The sequence below is a fragment of the Ailuropoda melanoleuca genome, chromosome X (genome assembly GCF_002007445.2).
Source record: "Ailuropoda melanoleuca isolate Jingjing chromosome X, ASM200744v2, whole genome shotgun sequence".
Taxonomy (NCBI): domain Eukaryota; kingdom Metazoa; phylum Chordata; class Mammalia; order Carnivora; family Ursidae; genus Ailuropoda; species Ailuropoda melanoleuca.
The window spans coordinates 110422865-110447203 of record NC_048238.1 but is presented as its reverse complement, the minus strand read 5'-3'; the positions used below and the strand labels follow the sequence as shown (position 1 = coordinate 110447203).

General features: G+C 42.7%; 2 protein-coding genes across 10 annotated transcripts in view; one reads left to right on the top strand and one right to left on the bottom strand.

Moving 5' to 3' along the window:
- The window catches only part of NSDHL (NAD(P) dependent steroid dehydrogenase-like), a 30686-nt gene extending 11082 nt beyond the window's left edge, over positions 1-19604 (bottom strand). Inside the window, exons 1-6 of one of the 7 annotated variants that reach the window (XM_034648954.1) lie at positions 19461-19589; positions 14835-14918; positions 11801-11841; positions 11344-11467; positions 9569-9680; positions 5979-6137 (exon numbers count right to left, since the gene is read on the bottom strand). In XM_034648954.1, coding sequence (XP_034504845.1) covers positions 5979-6137; positions 9569-9640 — 231 coding nt within the window. In that variant the 5' untranslated portion in view covers positions 9641-9680; positions 11344-11467; positions 11801-11841; positions 14835-14918; positions 19461-19589. Of the gene's footprint in view, positions 1-5978; positions 6138-9568; positions 9681-11343; positions 11468-11800; positions 11842-14834; positions 14919-19460 lie in introns of all 7 variants that reach the window. The other 6 variants (XM_019792892.2, XM_011216804.3, XM_034648953.1 and 3 more) reach the window with 6 other exon arrangements.
- Positions 19605-19713: 109 nt separating this feature from the next.
- Positions 19714-23824, top strand: CETN2 (centrin 2). Of its 3 annotated transcripts, none has more exons than XM_011216812.3 (5): positions 19714-19842; positions 20712-20870; positions 21196-21324; positions 22655-22792; positions 23247-23824. In XM_011216812.3, exons 1-5 carry the CDS (start codon positions 19840-19842, stop codon positions 23334-23336), a joined length of 519 nt encoding a protein of 172 aa, XP_011215114.1. In that variant the 5' UTR covers positions 19714-19839; the 3' UTR covers positions 23337-23824. The 3 variants fall into 3 exon arrangements, with proteins under 3 accessions (XP_011215114.1, XP_011215113.1, XP_011215112.1); XM_011216811.2 differs by lacking the exon at positions 19714-19842 and adding an exon at positions 19849-20236 and having other exon boundaries at positions 20730-20870; XM_011216810.2 differs by lacking the exon at positions 19714-19842 and adding an exon at positions 19849-20236.
- The last annotated feature ends 515 nt before the right edge of the window (positions 23825-24339 follow it).

The window sequence follows — 24339 nt, the reverse complement described above, 5'->3', positions numbered from 1 at the left end:
TAGAACCACCCCTGAGCACTTTCTTAATTTTGTCCTAAGAAAACGTCTCAGGCTCACCTGGACTACCCCTGCTCAGAGTCCTGAATGGAAGCCCTGGTTCCTTTTATGGGCAATGGTGTCTAGAAATCAAAATCTGAGCAGAGTCAGATCCAGCTTTTAGTCCACTAGAAATATACAAGGCACAGATGTAACTTTAAATTTAGTAGTACCCACATCAAAAAAGTAAAACGAAATAGATGAAAATAATTGTAATGTATTTTAATATATTACCCAAAATATTACCACTTTGACATGTAACCAATAGAAAAATTATTAATGAATTATCTATATTCCCTTTTTCTACTCTAAGTCTGCTTTACTGGACAGTCTTAAAGGAAACACTAGAGAACAGAGGGCCATAGCAAACAAACCATGGGCATGCAATCTGCGAAATCCAGTCCATGGGAAATGCTATAGGAGAATAATCCAGTTTTAAATAAACATCAGTTATTCAACAAACAAAATGTGAAGGGGAACTTACAGAAGTGATTAACTAGTTCTTAATGAAGCATCAAACTTTACATCGGAATCTGGGGATGTACTGTATGGTGATTAACATAATATAATAAAATAAAATTAAAAAAAAAGAAGTGATTAACTAGTTCAATCAACTTCAATATCTTAACCTTTTTGTTTCCTTATTTGGAAAGAAATCTACATAAAAATACTTATTAGACATTCAGGGATATTTGAACATAGGCTGGAAATTAAGGAATTGTCGGTATTTTTAGGTATAGTCATGGAATTGTGTTTTTAAAAAGGCTCTTTTAAGTCTTACAAAAAAGGGGGGTGGCACCTGGGTGGCAGAGTCAATTAAGCGTCTGGCTCTTGGTTTGGCTCAGGTCTGATCTTGGGGGTTGCAAGATCAAGCTCCACGTTGGGCTCCATGCTCAACATGGGAGTTGAGTCTGCTTGAGATTCTCTCCCTTTCCCTCTGTCTCTCCCCTGGTTCGTGCTCTCTCTCAAATTAATAAATACATCTTTAAAAAGCTGCCTTATCTTTTAGACACAAATACTGAAATATTTATGGAAAAAAGGATAATGGTGCCTAGGATGGGCTTCAAAATAATCTGAGGGTGGGGTGGGGATATAGGTGAAACAAGACTGTCTGTGAGTGGATATGAAACAGAGGAAATCTATAAAATATTACAAAGACAGAAAGTGAAAGAACACATGAAGGAGAAACTAACAGGCATGTAGATTACAATGAAAGACTCTACTATATGCCTGGTAAGGCTTTCAGAAAGAAAGCAAAGAGAGAATGGAGGTAGAGTCAATATTTGAAGAATTCCAGAAATGAGGAAAGGCATGAATCCTCAGATTTTAAAGGTTCACTAGGTGTTGAGTGGCTTTTAAATACAAAACTAAAACAAAGACCTAGATATATTCTCTACAAAACACACAGGATGAAAAAGAAAATCCTAAAAGGCATGAGAGGAAAACCCAGTTGACCCTCAAAGGAATGATGATCAGATTGAGTGTCAGGAGGAATAATTATGAACCTAAAATTCCGCCCTCCAGCAAATCAGCATTTATGAGAGAAGTGAAATAAAGACATTCTCAGGCATACGAGGACCCAGAAAGTTTAGTGCCCAGATATTCAATGAGGGATGATAAAGGAAATGCTTCGGGAAGAAGAGGAAGGAGGAAGGAACCTGGAAGAAAGAAATGGGAAACAAGAAGTACTGATGAATGAATTTAGGAATATGGCACAAAACCTAAGCAGTGACTTTCAAACCCATTTCTAAATGTCCTTCACCCTCTTCATGTCCTCCTTAGCTTGGACTTCATGATCCATCATAGCAATCTTGGCCTTGCCCATGTCTATCTTTATCAAGCTGGTCTGGCAAACTCCAGCCCTGGTTAAGTGCAACTCTCTCCTTCTTCCTGCTGGTGCCTGAGAACAACGCACCATGGTGGCGGGTCTCACTTTAAGTTTGTTTAAAAAAAAACCTGTAAATAAATACCTGGAACATGGGAGTTAGTAGAGAGTTGGGGGAGCAGTTTGGTGGGAAGCTGAGTTTGCTAAGGAGCCTCATCTCCTTTGAGGGGTCACAGCAATGATCAAAAGAGACAATATCCCTGCCTTCACGGAGCTTACCTTCTATGGGGGTGGTGGGCAGAAAACCAGGAGATACAGAGTACGTCAGTTAGTACCAAATGTTATACAGAAAACTAAGGTAGAATAAAGGAGATCTAGAGAGGCTTGTTGCTTAGCATAAGTTGGCCAGAGACTTAAACAAATTTGGGGAGCAAGCTCTGTGGCTCACAAAGAGCATTCTTGGCAGAAAGAGCAGTGAGTACAAAGGTCCTGAGGCAGAAACTCAGTTGGTGAGTTTGTGGAGTAGTAAAAAGGCCAGCACGCTGGGAGCAGAGCAATGAGAGAGTATAGGAGAGGGTGAGGCCAGAGAGGCAGTGAGGGCAGATCATGCAGGGCCTCGAAGGTGATGATAAGGGCCTACATGTTTGCTCTAAACAGAAGTGGACCACTGGAGGCTTCTGAATCAGAGAGGTATCATGATTTGATTCATGCATTAACAGGGTGGTGGCTTGGACCAGCATGGTAACAAATGAAGGAATGAGAAGTTGCTGGATTGGGGATCTATTCCGAGAGTGCAGTCAACAAAATCTGCTGATGAATGGGATGGAGGGTAAAAGAGAACGGAATCAAAGGTAAATCTAATGTTTTTGGTCCAAGCAATTGGAAGGACAGAGTGGGCCATTTACTGAGATGGACAGGACTTTAGGAGGTTTGATGTAGTCGGGGAGGGGACTTGCAGCAGGGAACCAGGAGCTGAATTTTGGCAAGTCCAAAATGTCTATTATATATCCAAACAGAGATGTCCAGCAGGCAGCTGGGTTTGTCAGCCCCTAGACTGTATTTCATCTGTGAACCAGGGGAAGGAGGGATTTGTTTGGACACTGAGTGTGCCGGGAGAAGTAAAGAGATCTAAGCAATAAGCTCTGGAGCCTGCCACATTTAGAAATTATAGAGATAAGGAGACAGAATGGCAGGAGGACAAATGGGCAAGTGGGGCATCCTAGGCTTGGCCACTGGATCTGGTCGCCTCCAGGTCCCTGGTGGCTGTGACAGGGGCTGTTAGTGACAACCTAGCTGGAGGGCTTGTAAGACACAATGGAATGAAGCAATCAGAGGTGGCAGGTGCAAATGGCTCTTTGAGCTCTCCTGTGACAGCAGAGAGAAGTGGGACCTCACATCAGGGCATTTTGCTTTGTTAAGACGGGTAATCCTGCAACATGTCTGTGTGCTGTTGGCTATGACTGGGTAGAGAAGGATCCACTGCTGATGTGGGAGAAAAAGGCCAGAATCCTTAGTGGAATCACTGAGTAGGAAGAGGGACGGTTCTGGGCGGCTCCTGGAGCATTTGCACGGGTCTGTGAATACGGTGCCAGGAGGTACCATGGGGCCGTCTTGAAGGCCGTGGCTGTGAAGAAAGAAGCAAAAACCTTTTATTTTCTTCTCCAGCCCCGTTCAGCTGCCTGAAGGCTCACAGGGACGAGGGAGGATCACATTTAAACAGGGATGGGGTTATACCTAGGAAGTACAGAAGTTTATGTGTCCACTTGGTGAGGCTCCAGTCCCATTAGTCCATCAAACACTGGTCTAGGTATTGCTGTAAAGGTATCTTACAGCTGTGGTTAACATCTGTAATCAGTTGACTTTAAGGACAGGACATTATCCCCTGTACTATGGGTGGGCTTCATCTAATCACTCAAAAGACCTTAAGAGCAAACCATGGTTTTGCCCTCTTCTTCTCTGTCTACACACACACACACCTTACTGGTTGTTTCTCTGGAGAACCCTGACTGATAGAGACAAGAAGAAAGAGGCAAGGAGGATAAGTTTTATGTAAGAAAGCAAGTCAGTCATGGACTCAAAGGCAGTGAGGACACAAACCGGGTGAGGGGCAATGGCAAAGAGCCAGACGGCTGGGTGTGGCTTCAGAATTGGTACAGTGCAGATATTAAAGGGCCTCAACTAGAAAGACAGGAGGTGGTGCTCAGAGTGGAGGGCCTGCAAGTAAGATCATGGGGAGGACACATTTACGGGTGACAACAAGCTCTGGGGCAGGGGATGACAACAGGCCTTGGAGGCCAAGAGGAGTGAATGAGAGGAGGCCAAGGAGAGGTGAAGTGAGGGTACCGGCAGGGTCATCTATGTGAATACTGAACTCATCAACAATCATGACAAGGCTGACCTCGGCCAGGAACTAAAATCACTAAGAAATGAGATGGAGCCACCTGGGAAAGGCAGGAAAGGGAGCAGGTGCCCATAGAGGACTGTCACAAGGAAGGGCACTGGGGTATGTACAATCTGCTGGTATCCCCTGCACAGCCAGAGGGATCTTAGGGCAGTGAGGAAGTGGCAATGACAAACAAGGAAGACTTCCACCCCATCTCCAGGCTCAGAGGCATGGGCAGTGTGGGAGAGAAAACAGCCTGCAGGGGAAGCTTTGTCCTTAAAATTCAAAGTAACAAAACTATAGTAAACGATGCCAAAGCCAAGAATAAGAGGACACTGACAGGCTGTGGGAAGCTAACTGATACAGCATTCCACATAGGAAGGAATTACAGAGCCATAAGAAAAACAAGGTAAGCCAAACACAATGGACAAAGGTCACCAACAGGCAACTTCACAAAGGATCAACAAAGAGCACAGTGCCTGGAATCCTGAATAGGGAGGGCACATGACTGTAAGCCTCACCAAGGTACCATTCCACACCCTTCAGAATGGCAACACCAAAAAGTCTAACCACATCAAGTATTGGCAAAGACATATAAAAATGGTGATCCTACCCTACTACACTGTTGGTGTGAATGGAAAACTGACATAGCAGCTTTGTTGAGCAATCTGGCAACATCTAATAAAATTCAAAATGTTAATACCCTTATGACACCGGTAAAGCTTGCAAACATGATGTTCATTGAAAGAAGCCAGTCACAAAGGGACAGATATTGCATGATTCCACTTAGATAGGCACACACATAGAAACAGGAGACGGGTGGTTGCCAATGGCTGGGAGGGTAGTAGAGGAAAAGGGGAACAACTGCTAATGGGCCCAGGACTTTCTTCTGGGATGACAAAAATATTCGGGAATGAGATAGAGGTGATGGTCACACAACTTTGTGAATATACTAACAACCACTGAATTGTATATTTAAAAAATGTTAAATTTACAGAATGTGAAGCATATCTCAATTTAAAAAAAAAAACAACCCTGAAACTCAGCAACTGCATTTTGGGTATACAGGTGACCCTTGAACAACATGGGTTTGAACTGTACCACTTACGTGAGGTTTTTACATAATTACAGGATAGTACCATGAATGTATTTTCTCTTCCTTATGGTTTTCTTTTTCAAGTTTTTGTTTAAATTCCATTCCTTATGGTTTTCTTAATAACATTTTCTTTTCTGTAGCTTACTTTATTGTAAGAATATAGTATATAATACATACAATGTACAAAATGCTTGTTAACTGACTGTTTATGCTATCAGAAAGGCTTCTTGGTCAACAGCAGGCTATTAGTAGTCAAGCTTTTGGGGAGTCAAAAGTTGTACACAGATTTTCAACTGCATGGGAGTCCGTGCCCCTGACCCATGTTGTTCCAAGGTCAACTGAATTCTCTGGAACAGTAGTAGGCACACCATAGACTGTGGACAACTTTGTTTGTAAATAAAGTTTTATTGGCACACAGCCACACTCATTCATTTATGTGTGGACCATGGATGCTTTCACACTACCATGGCAGAGTGGAATTGTACTGACTGAATGTGGGTTAAGTTCTTTCCTGCAACTTTAAAATTTTTCAAACACATTTTTTTTTGAAACAATGTGACTGACCTCTGAGCACAGGAAGCCTGGTAGTTTCCTTTTGGGGGCCTATGGAAAACTGGCAAGGCTGGGTAGTCCGTTACCTGTTGGCTGCAGAGGTCTCCCAGAAAGAACTGCACCCGGGGATTGTCAAACCCTTGCCGCATATCAAATACATTGACAATGTAGCCTCTTGCCAGCAACTGCTCCACCATGTGCTGCCCCAGGAATCCAGAACCTCCGATCACTGTGCACTTATTGGCCTGCAGAAAGAAAGGGGTGGTAGGTGGTACATGAGAACTGGAAGCTCCAAAGAGGCTCGACTCACATGTTCACGAGCCACATCCATCTGCTTGCTTGAAATTCTTCTTGCATCCAGTTGGAAGCTTTATATAATTCTGGTGTTCTATCGCCAGTGGCAGCCTCGTCTCTTGGGATCAGTTAAGGAGGAAAGAGAGAGAGCAAATGAGACTGAGATAGATTTTGGCCGGGTTGGATAATCTCGTATGCGCACACCACATGTTTAAGGAAAGGAGCAGGAAATATCTCTGAAAAAAATGAAACTACCAATGATCAAAACTGGACAATCCAAAAAACCCCAAAGTGATAACTTCTCGCTCCTAATAACTGATCCCTGAGCACTTCTAAGGCAAAACAAACAGAAAAAAAACCAAAACACAATACAACATGCCACCCACTCAATTGATACTGTCCACTTAAACTATCAGAGAGAAGAAAGCCGAGTCTCTGTACTCTCAGGAGAGTCAGCTCCCTTTCCTCTTCAACCATTACAGGGCTGGGCTGTGTGACTTTAGGCGTGTCACCTACCCTCTTCCTGCCTTAGTATATCCAAGACTGTTGCTGTCTGATGGAATCTCCCGGGGGGTTGCAGGGAGGATCAGTAAACTGTTAATCAGCCAGGCCCAGGGCTTTGCTTTCCCTTCTGAGTTCTGTGCAAGTTGAGGTATCAGGGAAAAGTTATAGTGCTTACATTTCAGCTTTTGCAACATGCGCACTTTCTTGGCTAAATTCCAATTCTGGTAACTAGGGATAATGGAAGGACAGAGCACCAGATGCAGACACTTCAATATTCTGACATCAGGGAGGCAATGCAAAACTGTGTCTATTGCATACTGATTAAGCTGGCTCTGAGTGTCTCCAAAGGAGGACCTGTGATATCCCTCCTCCCTGGGGTCTTTCTAAAACCATATCTGGGCTTCCTGAAGATGACAAACCCCCATTCTCCCTAAGCTCATGTATAGTCAATCAAAGTTGGGACTGTGGAAACAAAAGATGTTAAAGAAATTCTGCTCCTGATTAGAAAGCAATCAACCAATCCCCTTATTTATTCCTTAAATACCTACACAATTGAGATATGCAGCAGACTCAAGAGGTGCCAGGGCCCCTTCTACAGATTCACCCTTCAACCTGGTGTCCCGTCTAGACTGGCATTTTTACTGGAGCCCACTAGGCCACCTGGAGATGGCTCTGGAGCTTTGACATCATTGGTTCAGGCATGCATAATCTACTGACATAATCAACCTTGCCATTCCACTCCCCCCACCAAATGATCTCTTCAACCCGTTTCTGTCTAGGTTTTGTTTTGATTACTCCCATTTACGTGTAATCATACCATGCTAAATAATTTGCACTTTAACCGAAATTTCTAAGACATTCTCAGGACACAGGCAAATTAAATATGCAAATTCTATCTGATCCTCATTTGGGCTAGCCCTTCTCCTTTCCTCAAGTCAGCTGTACAGGCAAATGCAGTTTTTAAGAATAACTCCAAGACTCCCTGCTCCCCAAACTGATTTTCCATGGTTTGCTAAAATTTTCATGGTTTGCCTGACTCCAAAGAGGTTCAGACGAGACATGTTCTGATAGTACCCCAAAGGATCTCAAATTCTTTTGTTTATATTATCTGGCATCTCTAGTTACAGTTGTTTCAAAGTTTGATAGTCTAATTTTTTTAAAAAATCAAATAACCTTTCTATTATGTCCAGTGTAATTTTATTTCATGATTTTAAATGTAGGCAATTCTTTTTTAAAAAAGATTTATTTATTTATTTGAGAGAGAGGGAGAGCGCACATGTGCGCAAGCAGGGTGGAGAAGGGAGAGAGAGAATCCAAGCAGACTCCCCACTGAGAGCAGAGGCCAACTTGGGGCCCGATCCCAGAACCCTGAGATCATGACCTGAGCTGAAATCAAGAGTTGGAGGCTTAACAAATGCGCCACCCAGGAGCCCCAAATGGGGGCAATCCTTAATTCTTCCCTTTGACAGAGTGGTGTGGATTCCTTTGTTATATTGAAATGCGGCACCAATATTGCTTGGGATAAGCAGGCCAATGGCTATTCCTCAGAGTTTTTTATAATCATGAGAACTTAACTGGCATTCACCCCAGAGAAGTCAGGTATGTGAGAGGATAATGTCTTTAATCACACCTGTAATACTACATGGTTAGAGATCACGTGAAATAACTACTTGCTTTTTATGGCCAGGAAAGATGATGCAGAGAAAGGGGGCACAGCAGACAAGAAGGAATATGTACTAACAAGTAAGAATAAAACTCCAAACTAAAAACAGGTAGTGAGACTCAAGAATGGGTTACTGAGGGGAGTTATAAAATCAACACCTTGGAGAGAGTTTTAAGAATAGAAAAGAAAGCCATCCAAATGATTTCAATTGCACTATGACCTTGAGCTAAGAGAATGGTCTAGGCTCCTGGGTTTCTTTTAACCTGTTCTGTTTTCCTTTGTCTCTAGCAGTGGGCCTCTTTTCAGAGAAGTCTTACACAGAACATATTATAAGGTAAGATGAAAGTGTTCTTTTTATTTTAGTAGTTTAAATTTATAACTTATACTTCTTATAAAGTCAACCAATGAGAAGGAACACCATTGATACAACCATTGAAATCTACATTTTTTTGGCTACTAGACTCTCACATTAACCTTTAACTACAAAGGCACATTAGAGGCTTTATTCTGAGCTACACACAAAGACCAGGATGATCTGGTGGTCCAGAAAACCTCCTGGGCATCTATAATTTATTAACATTTGATATAAACACATTTTACCTTGGTGTGATTTCATTTCTGAAGTGTTAGCATTCATTAAAAGTGAATCAAAGAATCAAACCCAACATTTGCAGATCTACCCAAAGAATGTCCAGGGGGCCTGACAATTCCTTAAAATCCTTTCTGACACCTGCAACACAAGATCATAGGAGTCCTTGCTGGGGAAGCCTTCTACCAAGCCTAGTCTAGCCTGCTGGAGGCCACACGAAGGCAAACTGAGGCACCCAGCTGACAGCCAGCAGTTACTGCCAGGCATGTGAGTGAGGCTGTGTGGAACACACACCTCAGGGGGTCCCCATGACTGCAGGTGTGGGGGTGAGCCCAGATGAGATCAGCAAAGGACCCCCAAGCTGGGCCCAGCTGGAATCACAGAATCATGAACAAAGAAATGGATGTTGTTTTAAACCACTATGTTCTCACATTGTTACACAGCAATAAGTAACTGATACCTTAAATAAATACATGTATCTTACATAAAAAGTCATCACTGATTAATATAATAAACGTACCAAATGCAATTTTTGACCAATAGCTAGTATCAATGGCTTGCCGGTGTATGTGTGCTTGACTTTCCCCTTATCTGTTTTGGTTAACCGTTTTTGTGTCAGTACTCACATTTGGAATGTCTTCTGTCAAATGTGTCCGTGTGACCTGGTCTCTCATTGGCTCATCAAATGCTTGTTCCATTTCAGCTCCAAATACAGTTATGTTTGTGATGAAGTTTTCTCTTCATAAAGACATATTTAGAGACAGACATTTGTGTTATATAAACTGAAACATCTTTTAGGTGTTTGTGTTTTTGTGTGGATGCCACTCCTGGAGAGTTTTCACAAAGAGCCGAACTATAGCTATAGCTGTTAAATGAAGCCCTCCACTTAACACTCCTGTAACAAGCTTCTCTCTGACGCAAGGGTACAACGGGGCCCACAACTCACCATACACTTGGATTAGAGGCAGAGTGGAAAGCGAGTTAAATGATCTCATTCGTCATTTACAACAAAAGGAACATCTATGGCACTGTAGCTTTTTCATGGCACTCACATGCTCCATTGTCCTGTTTCTCTGTGTTATCATTACACTGTGGTAGTACGGTGGGAAAATGCACAGACCTGGGAAGTCCCAGGTTCTGGTGCCAGCCCTACCACAAACTAAGTAAATCTGCTCAAGTCCTGTCTCTTTGCTGCAACCGAGTTTCCCTTAAATGGACTAAGTGCTCATCCCCACGATGCTAGGGCAGGGGCTGCTGGGAGTGCAAGAGTGTAATAGGAGACAGAGCTCTTCTTCTTGGTGAAATTAAAGCCACCCTAACTATGTATGGAAGAACTCAGTGTCTGGGGCCATCAGAAGCCCTCAGGAAGTGATCCCAGTGTGGTGGGGACCGAGCACTTCACAACTAGGAGACAGTGAAGTCTATCGGCTGACAAAGACACACAACGCCAAACAGAAGAGTAGTTTATAAGAGAAGCTTTTGTGACAGCCCTTAGGATATGCTCCTCTCTTCATTCACCCATAATACTGACTCACAAAGAGCAGCGTTCAATTTTGGGTGAGATGTATTTGGTCTTACATCTGTTTTCTTCATAGTGGTCAATGTACTTAAGTCATGGATCTTGTAACATCTGGAGATGGTAAAATCTGTGACAAAGAAAACAGTCTAACTGCTTGCAAAAAGCTAGACTCAGAGAACACTCATTGGCGAGAAGATGGCTGCCAGGCAGCCAAGACTGGGTCTCAAACACCATGACTGCTCCAATCCAATTCCACACCTGTAGTTACACACACACACACACACACACACAATGTCCTTGTAGGAAATGATTTTGTGGGTGGATGGAAAGGCCTTGAAATGGATATTATGAACCTCTAGGTCCCATGGGGACCGTTTTAGGGAAACATATCTCTGAAAGCATAATGGAAGTTATCAGGAAAATGTATTTCAAAATTCACTTTTCACGACCTTTTCAGATACATATTATGAATAAGCAAAGCTGACCTGTACTTGTATGCCTATCCCATCCCTCTATTTCATAATCCTCTTTATGCTGGCAAGAGGCTCTGTCACCTGTTCACTCTAAACATATGTGATTGGTGAGCTTTAACTCATTTGGCTCAATGTGCATCAGATGGGGAATGTGGATTTGGGCACTTTTGGGTACTTGCACCAAGGCTTAGCAAACAGGTCTCAGAATTCTGTCTGTCTTGTTCACCACTGTATTTTGGCGTGAAGTGCAGGGCCTGGTACAAAGTGGGCACTCACATATCCACTGGACTCATGAGTACACGCTCATGCAGACCACCTTCTGCTCTCTACCACACAGACACCCATCTAAAATGCAGGAGTTTCACTGAGGGCCAATGGGTTTATGATATTTTGGCAGTGCTATACTCACAAATACCCATTGCTGGTTTCTTACTCTGTTTCCAGATACTTGAAGAAGCATGAAGAAATGAGAGGGCAGATGGCATTTGGAGTGATGTGGCCATGAGCCAATGAACACCTGGAGCCATGAGAAGCTGGAAGAGGCAAGGAAGTTTCCTGCCTTAGTGCCTTCAGAGGGAGCATGGCTCTGTAAACACTTCATTTCACACTTCTGGCCTCCAGAACGGGGAGAGAAAACATTTCTCCTGTTTTAAGCCTCCACGTTTGTGGTTGGTTGTTACAGCAGCCATAGGAAATCAAAACAAATATTCTTTGCAGTTCTGAAATCCAAATAGCACAGCTGCCAATTCCATAGCCCCCTGTACTACTAGAAAAGCAAAAAGCCTTTAAGCCTATTCCCCACTTGTTCTCTAGGGGAAGATCTGGGAGGTGAAAGAAGAAACCCATTTTGTTGCCATGATCCATACCGTTCAAACAGTGCTCACTCAATCCTCAGCAAACCAGCCTCCTGTAGAAACAAAAACAAAATCAAATCTCCTTTGTCTCAAATTATATACAAATTATTTTGAAGTTGTAATTACTATGAGCCAGTTCAGAATGTTGGTGATACTTTAGTTGTCTCTAGGGACTAGGGTACCCAAGACTACCTCAGGAAATGAGTCAGATTCTACTAGTAACCCCCTCACCCAACCTAAATCCCCCATATGATATACACTCCAATTAAAATGAACACCAAGAATAGCTTTGATTGAATAGACATTTCTTCAAAAAAGATATACTTTACAGATGGCCAACAGACACATGAAAACGTGCTCAACATCACTCATCATGAGGGAAATGCAAATTGAAACCACAACGAGATAGCACCTCACACCCATTAGAATGGCTATTATCCAAAGAAACCCAGAAAACATAAAATGACAAGTGTTGACAAAGCTGTGGAAAAACTGGAACTCTTGTGCACTGCTCCTGGGACTGTGAGAGACAGCATGTAGTTCCTCAAAAAAATGAAACATAAAATCACCACAGGACCAAGGAATTCCATGTCTGGATATATAGCCCAAAAAACTGAAAGCAGGAATTTGAACAGATATTCGTACACCCCTGTTCACTGGCACCACTATTCACAATAGCCAAAAGGTATAAGTAACCCAAGCGTCCACCAATGGATGAATAGATAAACAAAATGCAGTATCATTCTGCCTTAAAAAGGAAGGAAATTCTGGCAACTATGGAATGGAACAAAACATTTGCAAACCATGTATCTAATAAGGGTTTTTAAAAAATGGGCTAAGGACTTGAACAGACATTTCTCCAAAGAAGACATACAAATGGCTAACAGGTACATGAAAAAATGTTCAGTTAGGGAAATGCAAATCAAAACCACAATGAGATATCACTTCACGCCTGTCAGGATGGCTGTTATCAAAAAGTCAAAAGGTTAAGTGTGGGTGAGCATGTGGAGAAACTGGAAGCCTTGCAGTGTTGGATGGAATATAAAATGGTACCGCTCCTATGGAAAACGGTATAAAAGATCCTCAAAAAATTAAAAATAGAACTACCATATGATACAGTAATTCTACTCCTGGATATATATCCAAAATAATTGAAACCAGGATCTCGAAGAGATAGACATTAGCCCTCTTACGCTCATTACAGCACTATTCACAATGGCCAAGATGCAAACATCCTAAATATACATAGACAGATGAATGGATAAAGGAAATGTGGTCTAACCATACACTGGAACACTATTTAGCCTTAAAAGGAAGGAAATTCTATAATATGCAACAACATGGATGAACCTTGAAGACAGTATGCTAAATGAAATCAGCCAGTCACAAAAGGACAAATACTATATGATTCTACTTCTATGAAGTATTTATAGTAGTCAAATTCATACACATAGAAAGTAGAATGGTGGGTGCCAGGGGCTGGGAGGAGGAGGGAATTGGGGAGTTAGTGTATGGTAGGTATAGTTTCAGTTCTACAAGATGAAGAGTTCTGGAGATGGATGTGATAACGGTTGCACAACAATGTGAAATGTACTTGATACCACACACTGTCCTCTTGAAAATGGGCTCAGAATAGCTCTGAATGGGAAAAATAACACCCCAAAGAGCAACACTCAGGGGGCTGGGATTGTTGAGGTTCACATATCAGAAGCCTCAAGTCTTTCTCCTTTACAAAGTTATGTCTTTGAATCCACTAAAAACCAGAATGTACGCCCTCCATACACACTGGGACAAAGCCTTAAACAAAACAAAACAAAATCTTCCTAGAAAGAGACCAAGTGAGCCCAATCTCCTTCCTGCTGGGGCAAGTCCCCAACAACTAAGTCCTGGAGGCAAAAGAAAGGGACAGTGCGTCCACTTTCAACCAGATAGAAAGACAAGTGTTCTCTCCCTTGAAAACATGGGAGATCAGCTTCTTTGTAAAGATGAAATGTAGAGCAATTCAGAGGGGCGTGTTAGGATGTGTGGGGGTGATTGGGGCCCTGCCTGCTGTCTTCCATGAAGTCAGTGCTAGAAACGAACACGCAAACAGGAATGAAGGCAAAATGCACTTCCCCAAAGGACTCAATCAGCTCAATCTTGTCCTTTCATAGATCTGAGGTATCTGGTGTTTCTGTCAGTCATTCGTCTCTCTGCTTGCCTATTTTTAGGACACAGAAAGGCCCTGGCTTTGAATTTGTGGTGGCCCCTGAGAAAACCATCAGCTTGCCTGAAGACTTTACCTTATATTGTTCTCTCCACCTGGAATATCTTCCCTCTCCTTGGTGAGTTCCTCAAACAAGCCCCAAGGGTAAAGGAAGAGCGGCAACTTGTAAAAGAGCACCCAGATATCGGCTCACTCACCGAATGCATAGGGCACAGCACCAACCTCCAGGGAGCCCACCATGCAGTATGGGAGATGGACTTAGCAGAAACTGTGGAAGCACTTCTGAGCTCTGATGAAGGTAAACCCAGAGCAGGGAGGCTGGCCCAAGGTGATCCCTGAGTCAAATTCTCAAGGCCACGGAAGAGTGAGTCAAGCACAGGGTTGGATGTCCCAAAAGACATTCCATGGCCAGGGATGGGAAGGACAAAGTGATGACACAGAGCCAGCATGTTCTGGCAACTGTGACAAGTTGTGTCACAACGAGTGTGAAGCAAGATTGGGAGCAAAGTTGAGAATATGAAGGGGCTGTGTGTCACGTTAAGGGGTTATGCTAAGAGGAGATGGGGGAGCCCCAGGAAGTTGTAAGCAGGGTGAGTGTTAAGATCAGAAGCATCGCTCTGGCTGCAGCGTGGAGAAGGGATTTTACCGAAGTCTAAGGATTTGGGCATGCTGGGTAGGGGAAAGAGCAAATCAAAGAAAAAAATAATATTGCCCGAAAAGCTGCTAAATGTCAAGTCCTTTTAGATCTAAATATATTATACCATTAAGATCCCAAAAGCACCCAGTTAGGTCTCATTCAACAAAGGAGAAACCCAGGCTCAGAGAGGTCAACTGACTCACCGAAAGTCACACAGATATTACGCAGCCAAGGCAGAACTTGTGGCTGTTCTTTCTACTCTGTCAGGCTGCCACCCCGCACGCTGACTGGAAAATAGGGTGTGGAGAGACATGATGTATAAGGACTAGCAGAGGCAAAACTGGGGAGCAGACTCAGATGCCAGGTTGAGTCTGGACTTCACTCAGTAGTCACGGGAAGACTCTGTAGGTTTAAGAGCAGGGGACGGTAACCTGACCAGAGCTGGTCACCAGGAAGATAAACCTGGTGGAGCTGGTAGACTAGACAGGTGAGAAGCAGGCACAGGGAGATTATTCACCAGTCATTCAACTAAGCTTTACTGAGCACCTAATGCATGCCCCTCACTGTTCCAGATACAGGAGTACTAGTGGTGAACAAAACAAAGATGCCTGCCCTCCTAGAGCTTACCTTCTAGTGGATGGGCAATAAGGAACAAAATAAGTAAGTGCCATGGGAAAACAGCAGAGCAAGATGTGGGGCTCAAGCATGTTGGGAGCTACAGTGCTAAACAGGGTGTTTAAGGTGGCTTCCCGAGAAGGTGATAGTGGAGCAAAGACCTGGAGGGAGGAAAGAAGTGCAACAAGCAGGCAGAAGCAGCAGCTGAAGCAAAAGTTCTGAGGTAGGAGTGTGCCTGCATGTTTGAGGCCCAGCAAGGAACCTAGTATCCCAGCTGGAGTGAGCCTGGTGAAAGGAAGGGGCATGTCATGCCAGCCCTGCAGACCATGGTGAGAACTCTGGCTTGTAGTACTTGGGAGGCTGCTGACAAAGGCCTGAATTGGAAGAGGAGCAACAGAGGTGGAAAAGAGAAAAGGAATGGCATTTAAGTGGGAGAACTGATAGAACTTGGAGGATAGTTAATGGGGAGGGGACAGGAAAAGAGTCAAATATGACTGAATGGTTTTGGACCTGGTTCATGTTGAAAGAGGAAGGAAAAAAAGGGCAAAAGTTCAGCCAACACATTCACTTAATGGATGCTAATATATTTCATGCCTTTCTGAGCCTGAGAAACTCATATTCTGTCCCCTGCCTCCCTAAATACTGCCCGATGCCCAAAGGGGAAGCAGGTAAGGGCTCAGAACCCTCTTGCACTGGGTTAGCTGCAGAGGGCAGGTCCTGGATCTCCAGCTCCACTGCTTCAGCCCATACCCTTGCACACACTCCTTGTCATTCTCCAAGCATGCATGAAACCAGGAGCTGGTTCTTTGAAAAGATCAATAAAATTGATAAACCTCTGGCAAGACTCATCAAAAAAAGAGAGGACCCAAAAAAGCAAAATAACTAATGAAAGAGGAGAAATAACAACCAACACCAGAGAAACACAAACAATTGTAACAAAATATTATGAAAACCTATATGCCAACAAACTGGACAACTCAGAAGAAATGGATAAATTCCTAGAAACATATAACCTACCGAAACTAAGCAGGAAGAATTAGAAAATTGGAACAGAACAATTATCAGCAACGAAATTGAATCGGCAATTAAAAAACTCCCAAAAAGCAAAAGTCCAGGACCAGACAGTTTCACAGGTAAATTCTACCTATTCTTCTCAAGTTATTCCAAAAAATATAAGAGGAAGAAAAACTTCCAAATTTCTTCTATGAGGTCAGTATCACCCTGATACCAAAACCCGATAAAGACACCACAGAAAAAGAGAACCACAGGCCAATATCTCTCACGAATATAGATGCAAAAAATCCTAAATAAAACCTTAGCAAACCAAATCGAACAATAAAAAAAATCATACACTATGATCAAGTGGGATTTATTCCTGGGATGCAAGCATGAGTCCCCGTTTGCGAATCAATCAACATGATATATCACATGTATAAGAGAAAGGATAAAAATCACATGATTATTTCAATAGATGCAGAAAAAGCATTTAACAAAGTACAACAGCCATTCATGATAAAAACCCTCAACAAAGTGGGTCTAGAGGAAACATGCCTCAATATAATAAGGGCCTTATATGGAAAAGCCATGGCTAACATCATACTCAATGGGGAAAAACTGAGAGGTTTTCTCCTAAGGTCAGAAACAAGAAGACAAGGATGCCCACTCTCGCCAGTTTATTCAACATACTACTAAAAGTCCTAGCCACAGCAGTTAGACAACATAAAGAAATAAAAGGCATCCAAACTGGTAAGGAAGAAGTGAAACTCTCACTATTTGCAAATGACATACTATATATATAGAAAACTCTAAAGACTCCACCAAAAAATGAGAACTGATAAATGAATTCAGTAAAGTCGCAGGATAAAATATCAATGTACAGAAATCTGTAGCATTCTTATACAGCAATAATGAAGCAGCAGACAGTGAAATTAATAAAACAATCCCATTTACAACTGCACCAACACAATACGATATCTAGGAAGATACTTAACCAAAAAGGTGAAAGACCTGTACTCTGAAAACTATAAAAAGTGATGAAAGAAATTCAAGATGACACAAACAATGGAAAGACATTCCATTCTGATGGGCGGAAAGAACAAATACTGTTAAAATGTCCACACTACCCAAAAGCAATCTACACATTTAAGGCAATCCCTGTCAGAGTACCAACAGCATTTTTCACAGAACTAGAACAAACAATTCTAAAATTTGCATGGAACCATGAAAGACCTCGAATAGCCAGAGCGATTTTGAAAAAGAAAAACAAAACTGGAGATATCGTAATCCCAGATTTCAAGTTATGTTACAAAGCGGTAGTAATTAAAACAGTATTGTACTGGCATTAAAATAGACCACATAGCTCCATTAAACAGAACAGAAAACCCAGAAATAAACCCACAACTATGTGGTCAATTAATTTTCGACAAAGCAGGAAAGGATATCCAATGGGAAAAAGACAGTCTCTTCAACAAAGGGTGTTCGGAACACTGGACAGCCACATGCAGAAGAATGAAACTGGACCACTCACCATACAGTAAAATAAACTCGAAATTTGGATTAAAGACGTAAATATGAGACCTGAAACGCTAAAAATCCTTGAAGAGAGCACAGGCAATGATCTTTCTGACATCGCCTATAACAACATTTTTCTGGATATGTCTCCTGAGGCAAGGGAAATAAAAGCAAAAATAAACTATTGGGACTACACCAAAATAAAAAGGATCTGACCAGCAAAGGAAACAATCAACAAAACTAAAAGGTAACTTATTGAATGGGAGAAGATATTTGCAAATGACATATCTGATTAAGGGTTCGTATCCAAATATATAAAGAACTGATACAACTCAACCTCCAAAAAACAAATAATCTAATTAAAAACTGGGCTGAAGACATGAACAGACATTTCTCCAAAGAAGACATCCAGATGGCCAACAGACACATGAAAATATGCTCAACATCACTCAGCATCGGGAATGCAAATCAAAACTACAATGAGATATCACCTCGGCTGCCAGAATGGCGAAAATCAACAACACAGGTAACAACGAGTATTGGTGAGCATGTGGAGAAAGGGGAACCCTCTTGAACTGTTGGTGGGAATGTAAACTGATGGAGCCACTCTGGAAAACAGTATGGAGGTTCCTCAAAAAATTAAAAATAGAACTACCCTATGATCCAGTAATTTCACTACTGGGTATTTACCCAAAGAACAAAAATAAAAACTCAAAGGAATACATGCACACTGATGTTTATGGCAGCATTATTTACGATAGGCAAGATATGGAAATGGTCTAAGTGTTCATCGACAGATGAATGGATAAAAAAGATGTGGCATATACACACAATGGAATATTACTCAACCATCAAAAAGAATGAAATCTTGTCATTTGCAATGACATGGATGGAGCTAGAGAATATTCTCCTAAGCAAAATAAATGAGAGAAAGACAAATACCATATGATTTCACTTATATGTGGAATTTAAGAAACAAAAGAAACAAGCAAAGGAACGATAAAGAGAGAGAGGCATACGAAGAAAAATTAACTATAGAGAACACACTAACTGTCACCAGAAGGGAAAGTAGGCGAGGGAATGAGTTACATAGGTAATGGGGAGTAAAGACTAAACTTATCATGATTAAAGAAAAAAACAACAACAAATAAATTTAAAATTTAAACTTAAATTTAAAAAATAAATTTAAAAAAAAAGTCTCCAATCACTCCTCACACTTCCAAAACTGTTGTGTGCCTTTGCTCACGACCGTGTCTCGGCCTGAGTGTTTGGGTGTCAAAAAGAATATATTTTGATGACCTCTCCCCTCATGCTCGCTTATATCTCTTTCACTCCCTTCAAAGTCCGTTCCCAAGCCCCATCTCACCTTCCTGGGCTGCTTTTAGCCAGGAGGAGTGATCCTCTCCTAAAATCTGTTCGGGGGAGGGGGCCGTGCTCTAGAATGGACACCCTCAAAGATTCTCAGCTGGATTTGGTTTCTAAGTCCCAGTCGTCCAAACCTCTGTGACATTCCCATTCCCTTCTCTGGGTCTCAGTTGCCCTTCGAGTGCAGTCTCCGCTCTAACACGCAAGGTCACGGTCTTCTCTGGCCCCTCTGGCCCTAATTCACAAAGTCCCCGACTGGAAGGCCCCACCCAGCCCCCTACCCTCCCGCCCAGTAGCCGATAGAAGGCAGCCTCCAAGGGTGAGGACGTGACCCTTACCTGTCCGTAGGTGATCCCCTGGCCAGCCTCAGAGCGCCTTCAGCTTGCACCCAAAGACCTCCGAGCCCAGCGGCCACTCTTTTCTCCCCGCCCGCATGAGCAGAGGATCTGCCGAGGCGCCTCCGCCAAGAGGATTGGCTCAGCTCGGCGCTAGCTCAGCCAATCGGCGCTCAAAACACGATCCTGCCCAATAAAGCCAGGTTTCGGCTGTGAGTACACAGCCCCCAAGCCCTGGGCCTGGCCTTTGTCCGGTTAGCCCCACCCACCACAGCCCTACGCCAATGGGGAGCGGCGCCGCGCGCGCGCGGGGCGGTGGGAACGGCGCAGAGTTCGTGTGTACGTCGGTTGCCGTAACAACGGGCAGCGGAGTCCATCGGCAATGGTGAGTGGGGGCCGCTCTTTGGTGCCCTATGCCCAGAGGCTGAGTTCTTTCCAGGCCTCTTCGGGCCCTGCCAGCTCTCTTGCGCCATTCTCAGCTTTGGAGTGAACCTACTTCCTCTGAGCTCTTTCCCGGAAGAGTAGGGTAGAGACGCCGGCCGCCCAGCTGGGCCTGTGATTCTCCGCTGCCTCCCTTCACCCAGTCTGCGCCCACCCATCCTTCGGGCTCTCCTGGTCTCCGCCTGCCAGCTCCCTCGGTGACCGCCCTTGCTCAACGAAAATTTACCCGCTTGCCCTAACCCTTCAGACCCTGAGCTGCTGGCCGCCTTGTTCTACCAAAGTTTACCCACAGAACCGGGGGGAGATTTATTATGTTTGATTGTTAACGTGCATTCTAAGTAAGTACAGGGACATTCGGGAGAGGTTTTGAGCTTCTTGAAAGAGGCACAGATGTGTCGAGTGGATTGAGTTTTATTATTCCGCATTAGCAGAGTATACACCTTAGCTACGTAGTAATATTTGGCCAAATGTAGAAAAAAATCAGAGTACATAGAGGGAAGCGGAGTCCTGCGACAGGGTGTTGTAAGGATATTTCTAGCATTAGGATCCCCAAATTCAAGGACGGCTGATTGATTATCTGTACAGTTATCCACAGTCACTCCTTGCTTCTAGAAACAATAGGAAAGAAGAGGGAGGGATAGAGGTGCATGAAAAGATTCATTGTTCTTTCCAGCAAAGCGTTACTCTTCCCTGTTAAGCAAAGCTTTGGAATTGCTTGGTGTAAATATTTTAAAAATACTTTGTAACTATTTTATGTAAAATATGGATTGTATTACATAATATTGTGCTTCTGTGTTTGTGAAATATCTAAAGGCCTCTAACTTTAAAAAGGCAAGCATGGCATCATCTGCCCAGCGAAAAAGGATGAGTCCTAAGCCAGAGCTTACTGAAGAGCAGAAACAGGAAATCCGGGAAGCTTTTGATCTCTTTGATGCTGATGGAACTGGGACCATAGATGTTAAGGAACTTAAGGCAAGCCATTTACATTTCCACTCTGCTGCCTTGCCTTTCCTCTACTTCTTTTAATTCTTCCCCTATCACTGCTCTACCCCTTTTGCACTCTTCTCCCTGCAAAAAGTAACAGTAGATGGTGTACAGTGCTCTGTTTTCCTGTCTTTATTTACCTCAAGTGCTATAAAATAAAAGTGAGCACAAATATCAATCTGTGTAATGTTATAGTGTTTCCCAGTCATTTAACATGATTGTGTCAGATGCTGGCTTAATGTTCTGAATGCTGTCATTTTTGCTCCTACTAGGTTTGGATGTGCATATTGAGATGATCCTGTTTTCATTGTAGGTGGCAATGAGGGCACTGGGCTTTGAACCCAAGAAAGAAGAGATCAAGAAAATGATAAGCGAAATCGATAAGGAAGGCACAGGAAAAATGAATTTTAGTGACTTTTTGACTGTGATGACTCAAAAAATGGTAAGTTAGCTAGGATAACCAGCATATTTTCCACCCATAATGGTGAATAAATTTGAATCTAAATATAAAAATGCTTCCACTGAAGAAAAGTTAATACAAACTGGAGGGTTCAGCTGAAAAAGGACAGGATGCTTAGGTTCTACTTGGCTTTCTTCAAGGCCACAGAATCACAGGAAAAGTCAGTTTACCCTCTGCAAATTCATAAAAGTACTACCGCCGTCACTCTTGTGATTATTTTTCTCCAAATGATATGTCAATGTGATGACCACAAGCAGTAAAACCTGTAAACACCAGCAATATTGCACTGCCTGACAAGATGAAATGCCTATACGTTAGAGGTCAAAATTCTTTTCTCTCTCATTTGTTATTCTGGGAATCTTTAGCCTGAGGGCAGGTTACTTCAACAGCTGTGTTTTTCACTGCACTGGGAATTTGGCCTTTCAGCACTTTGAAGGTTGAAGTCACCCATTGTCTAGTCCCTCAGGTGTCACCGTTTTAAAGGATCCAGAGGGTCAAGAAAGACTATGTCACCTGAACAATCCACCTGACTCCCCTGCATGTCATCCCATCTAGGATGTATATTTATGTTCCCCTTGGGCCTTTGCTCTTTCTTTGGCTTTCTGGTTCCTCTTTTGTGTGGCTCATCTATGCTCGACTGGCCTGTGGAAAAGTAACTCCATGTGTGTCTCAGGTCATGGGTCTATTCCTACTCTGGTAATTCTGTTGCTTTGAAAACATCTAATCATACTTATATTTTTTGTGTGTACCAATTTAAGAGATAAGGAAGCTTAACATTCTGTAACTATCTAGTAAAGCCATCCCACATTGAGGGTTGGTTCCCAAATTGATCTTAGAGGGGTTCTCTCTATCTTTAGCTGCCTTTCAGGAATTTCTGGAGTTTGAGTTCCTGGGGATTATCCTCTCTTCCTCTTTTAGAGTACTTGGGATCCCAATAACTCTCTGTGATCCTATAACAAGTTAAATAGCCCTCTCTTTCCTCCTTGCAACTCCCTACCCCCTCCAAGAGGATCCCTCTTCCACCAGCTTAAGCAGTGTATTTCCCCTAGCTTTAACTTTACCCTCTACTCCTATTTTTCTTTGGTTTGTACAGAAAGAATGTTTTAAGTTAATCCTTTATATTTCCTTTTCAGCCTCTGTGTTTATAGTAATGTCACTGAGTTTGTCCTCTTCTACCCTGGATGATGTTTGATTTCCTGTGAGCTAGGACTTATATCATGAAGGCCAACATCAAGGCCATGTAGAGGGGTTCGGTGCTAGTGGGGCTGCTGCGCGAATAATTGCTCTTGTGTTTTCTCTTTTACTTGTTAAGTCTGAGAAAGATACCAAAGAAGAAATTCTGAAAGCTTTCAAGCTCTTCGATGATGATGAAACTGGAAAGATATCATTCAAAAATCTGAAGCGCGTGGCCAAGGAGTTGGGTGAGAACCTCACTGATGAGGAGCTGCAGGTTTGTAAGGCATCAGACCAGAGCTCAGTTCCTGCTTGGAGCCCCTGTGTGACTTTTCTGAGTTGCATTTTCTCTGATGTGAGCCCCACTGTGAAGGGGAAAAGAGGGACAAGCGAACCTCTGTTGACCACTTAATTTCTCCTTTGATAGAGTGACAAACCTATGGACCCTGCTCCCAGAAAAATGCACACATGTACAATTTTACTTACTATTTTAGGCTTTAGGAATTCCCCTGGTCAGGACTATCTTCAAGTTGCCTTCTAGATGATATGTGTGACAAAGTATTGCTGGATTTTTAAGTAACTTTTTGGGAACCAAGCTGTTATAAAAAGTGCGTATTTGCATTGGGTGGACCACAACTGTCTATTCATGTAACATTATAAAGACCTATTGCTCAGTCATATTTTAGTTTCATTTATGAATTAATCTGAGCTGAATCTTTATTATCCTGCAGGAAATGATTGATGAGGCTGATCGAGATGGAGATGGAGAAGTCAATGAGCAGGAGTTCCTGCGCATCATGAAAAAGACCAGCCTTTACTAAGATCAGTCTCTTCTTTCCATATTGGGTGAAACCTGGGTTTTGAGAACATAAACTGTTTTCTCCTACTGACCTCCCTGCATAACTTTAGTAACAATCTTGAATCTCTTTTGGGTATTTGAAAGTGTTCTTTGACGTTTAAGTTCTTTGTAAGGTGACCTTCTGATTGCTTTAGTTCCCCAGAGCAAAACAAGAGAACATCAGGGTGGCGAAAAGTGACTTAAAGCTTTCACCCACCTGCATTTCTGCCTGTATCACCTCACTCTTGTCATGCATTTCCACATTGATGCCACCACAGAATGACTTCTTAGACAAGCACATGTACTCATGCCACCAGAAGCAGGGGGCATCTCATTGATGTTTCTGGTTATAACTGACACCCGAGTGTAGCTTTCTCTTTTATAAAACCCAGTGAACTTACTCATGTGCATTTGGATGTGTGTTTGTGCTATTTGTTTTGTCTTAAAAATAAAGCCTTTATTATTTTAAAATTTTGTTCTCTAAGGATGAGTTCCTTGGCCTTGATTATGAGTTCATCTTCTAAACCACTGTGTTGAAGGCAGGCTGGTTGATCCCCAACTCCTTCCCAGCCCGTGGACCGAAAAGGAAATCATCCTTTACTATTGACTTGAATTGTTTCTTGCCTTGGGAATCTGTCAGGGTTAAAACTAGAAGAATTTCCATTTTACCTACACCTAAATGCTGCCTTAAAAATAGTTTGGGCAAAGTATAAAGCTGAGAGTCCTATTGGTAATTTGTGCTTTGACAAATTGGGGAAAGGCAAGTTACTATGACAGTAGGTTGAATTCAGCCAACCTCTGGTCAGTGTCTCAGAACTCAGTGTAAGGTTGGGCTGAGTGACCTTGTCCAGCCCCCTCTTGGCCCTACATGGGAAGACCTATAAGAGAAGCCCTGGCAGATAAAATTAAATTCTCTGCCCCAGGCTGAGGGTGGGGAACAAGAAAGGCCAAGGGGAAATGGAAAACCTGGAGATGGAGAGAATAGG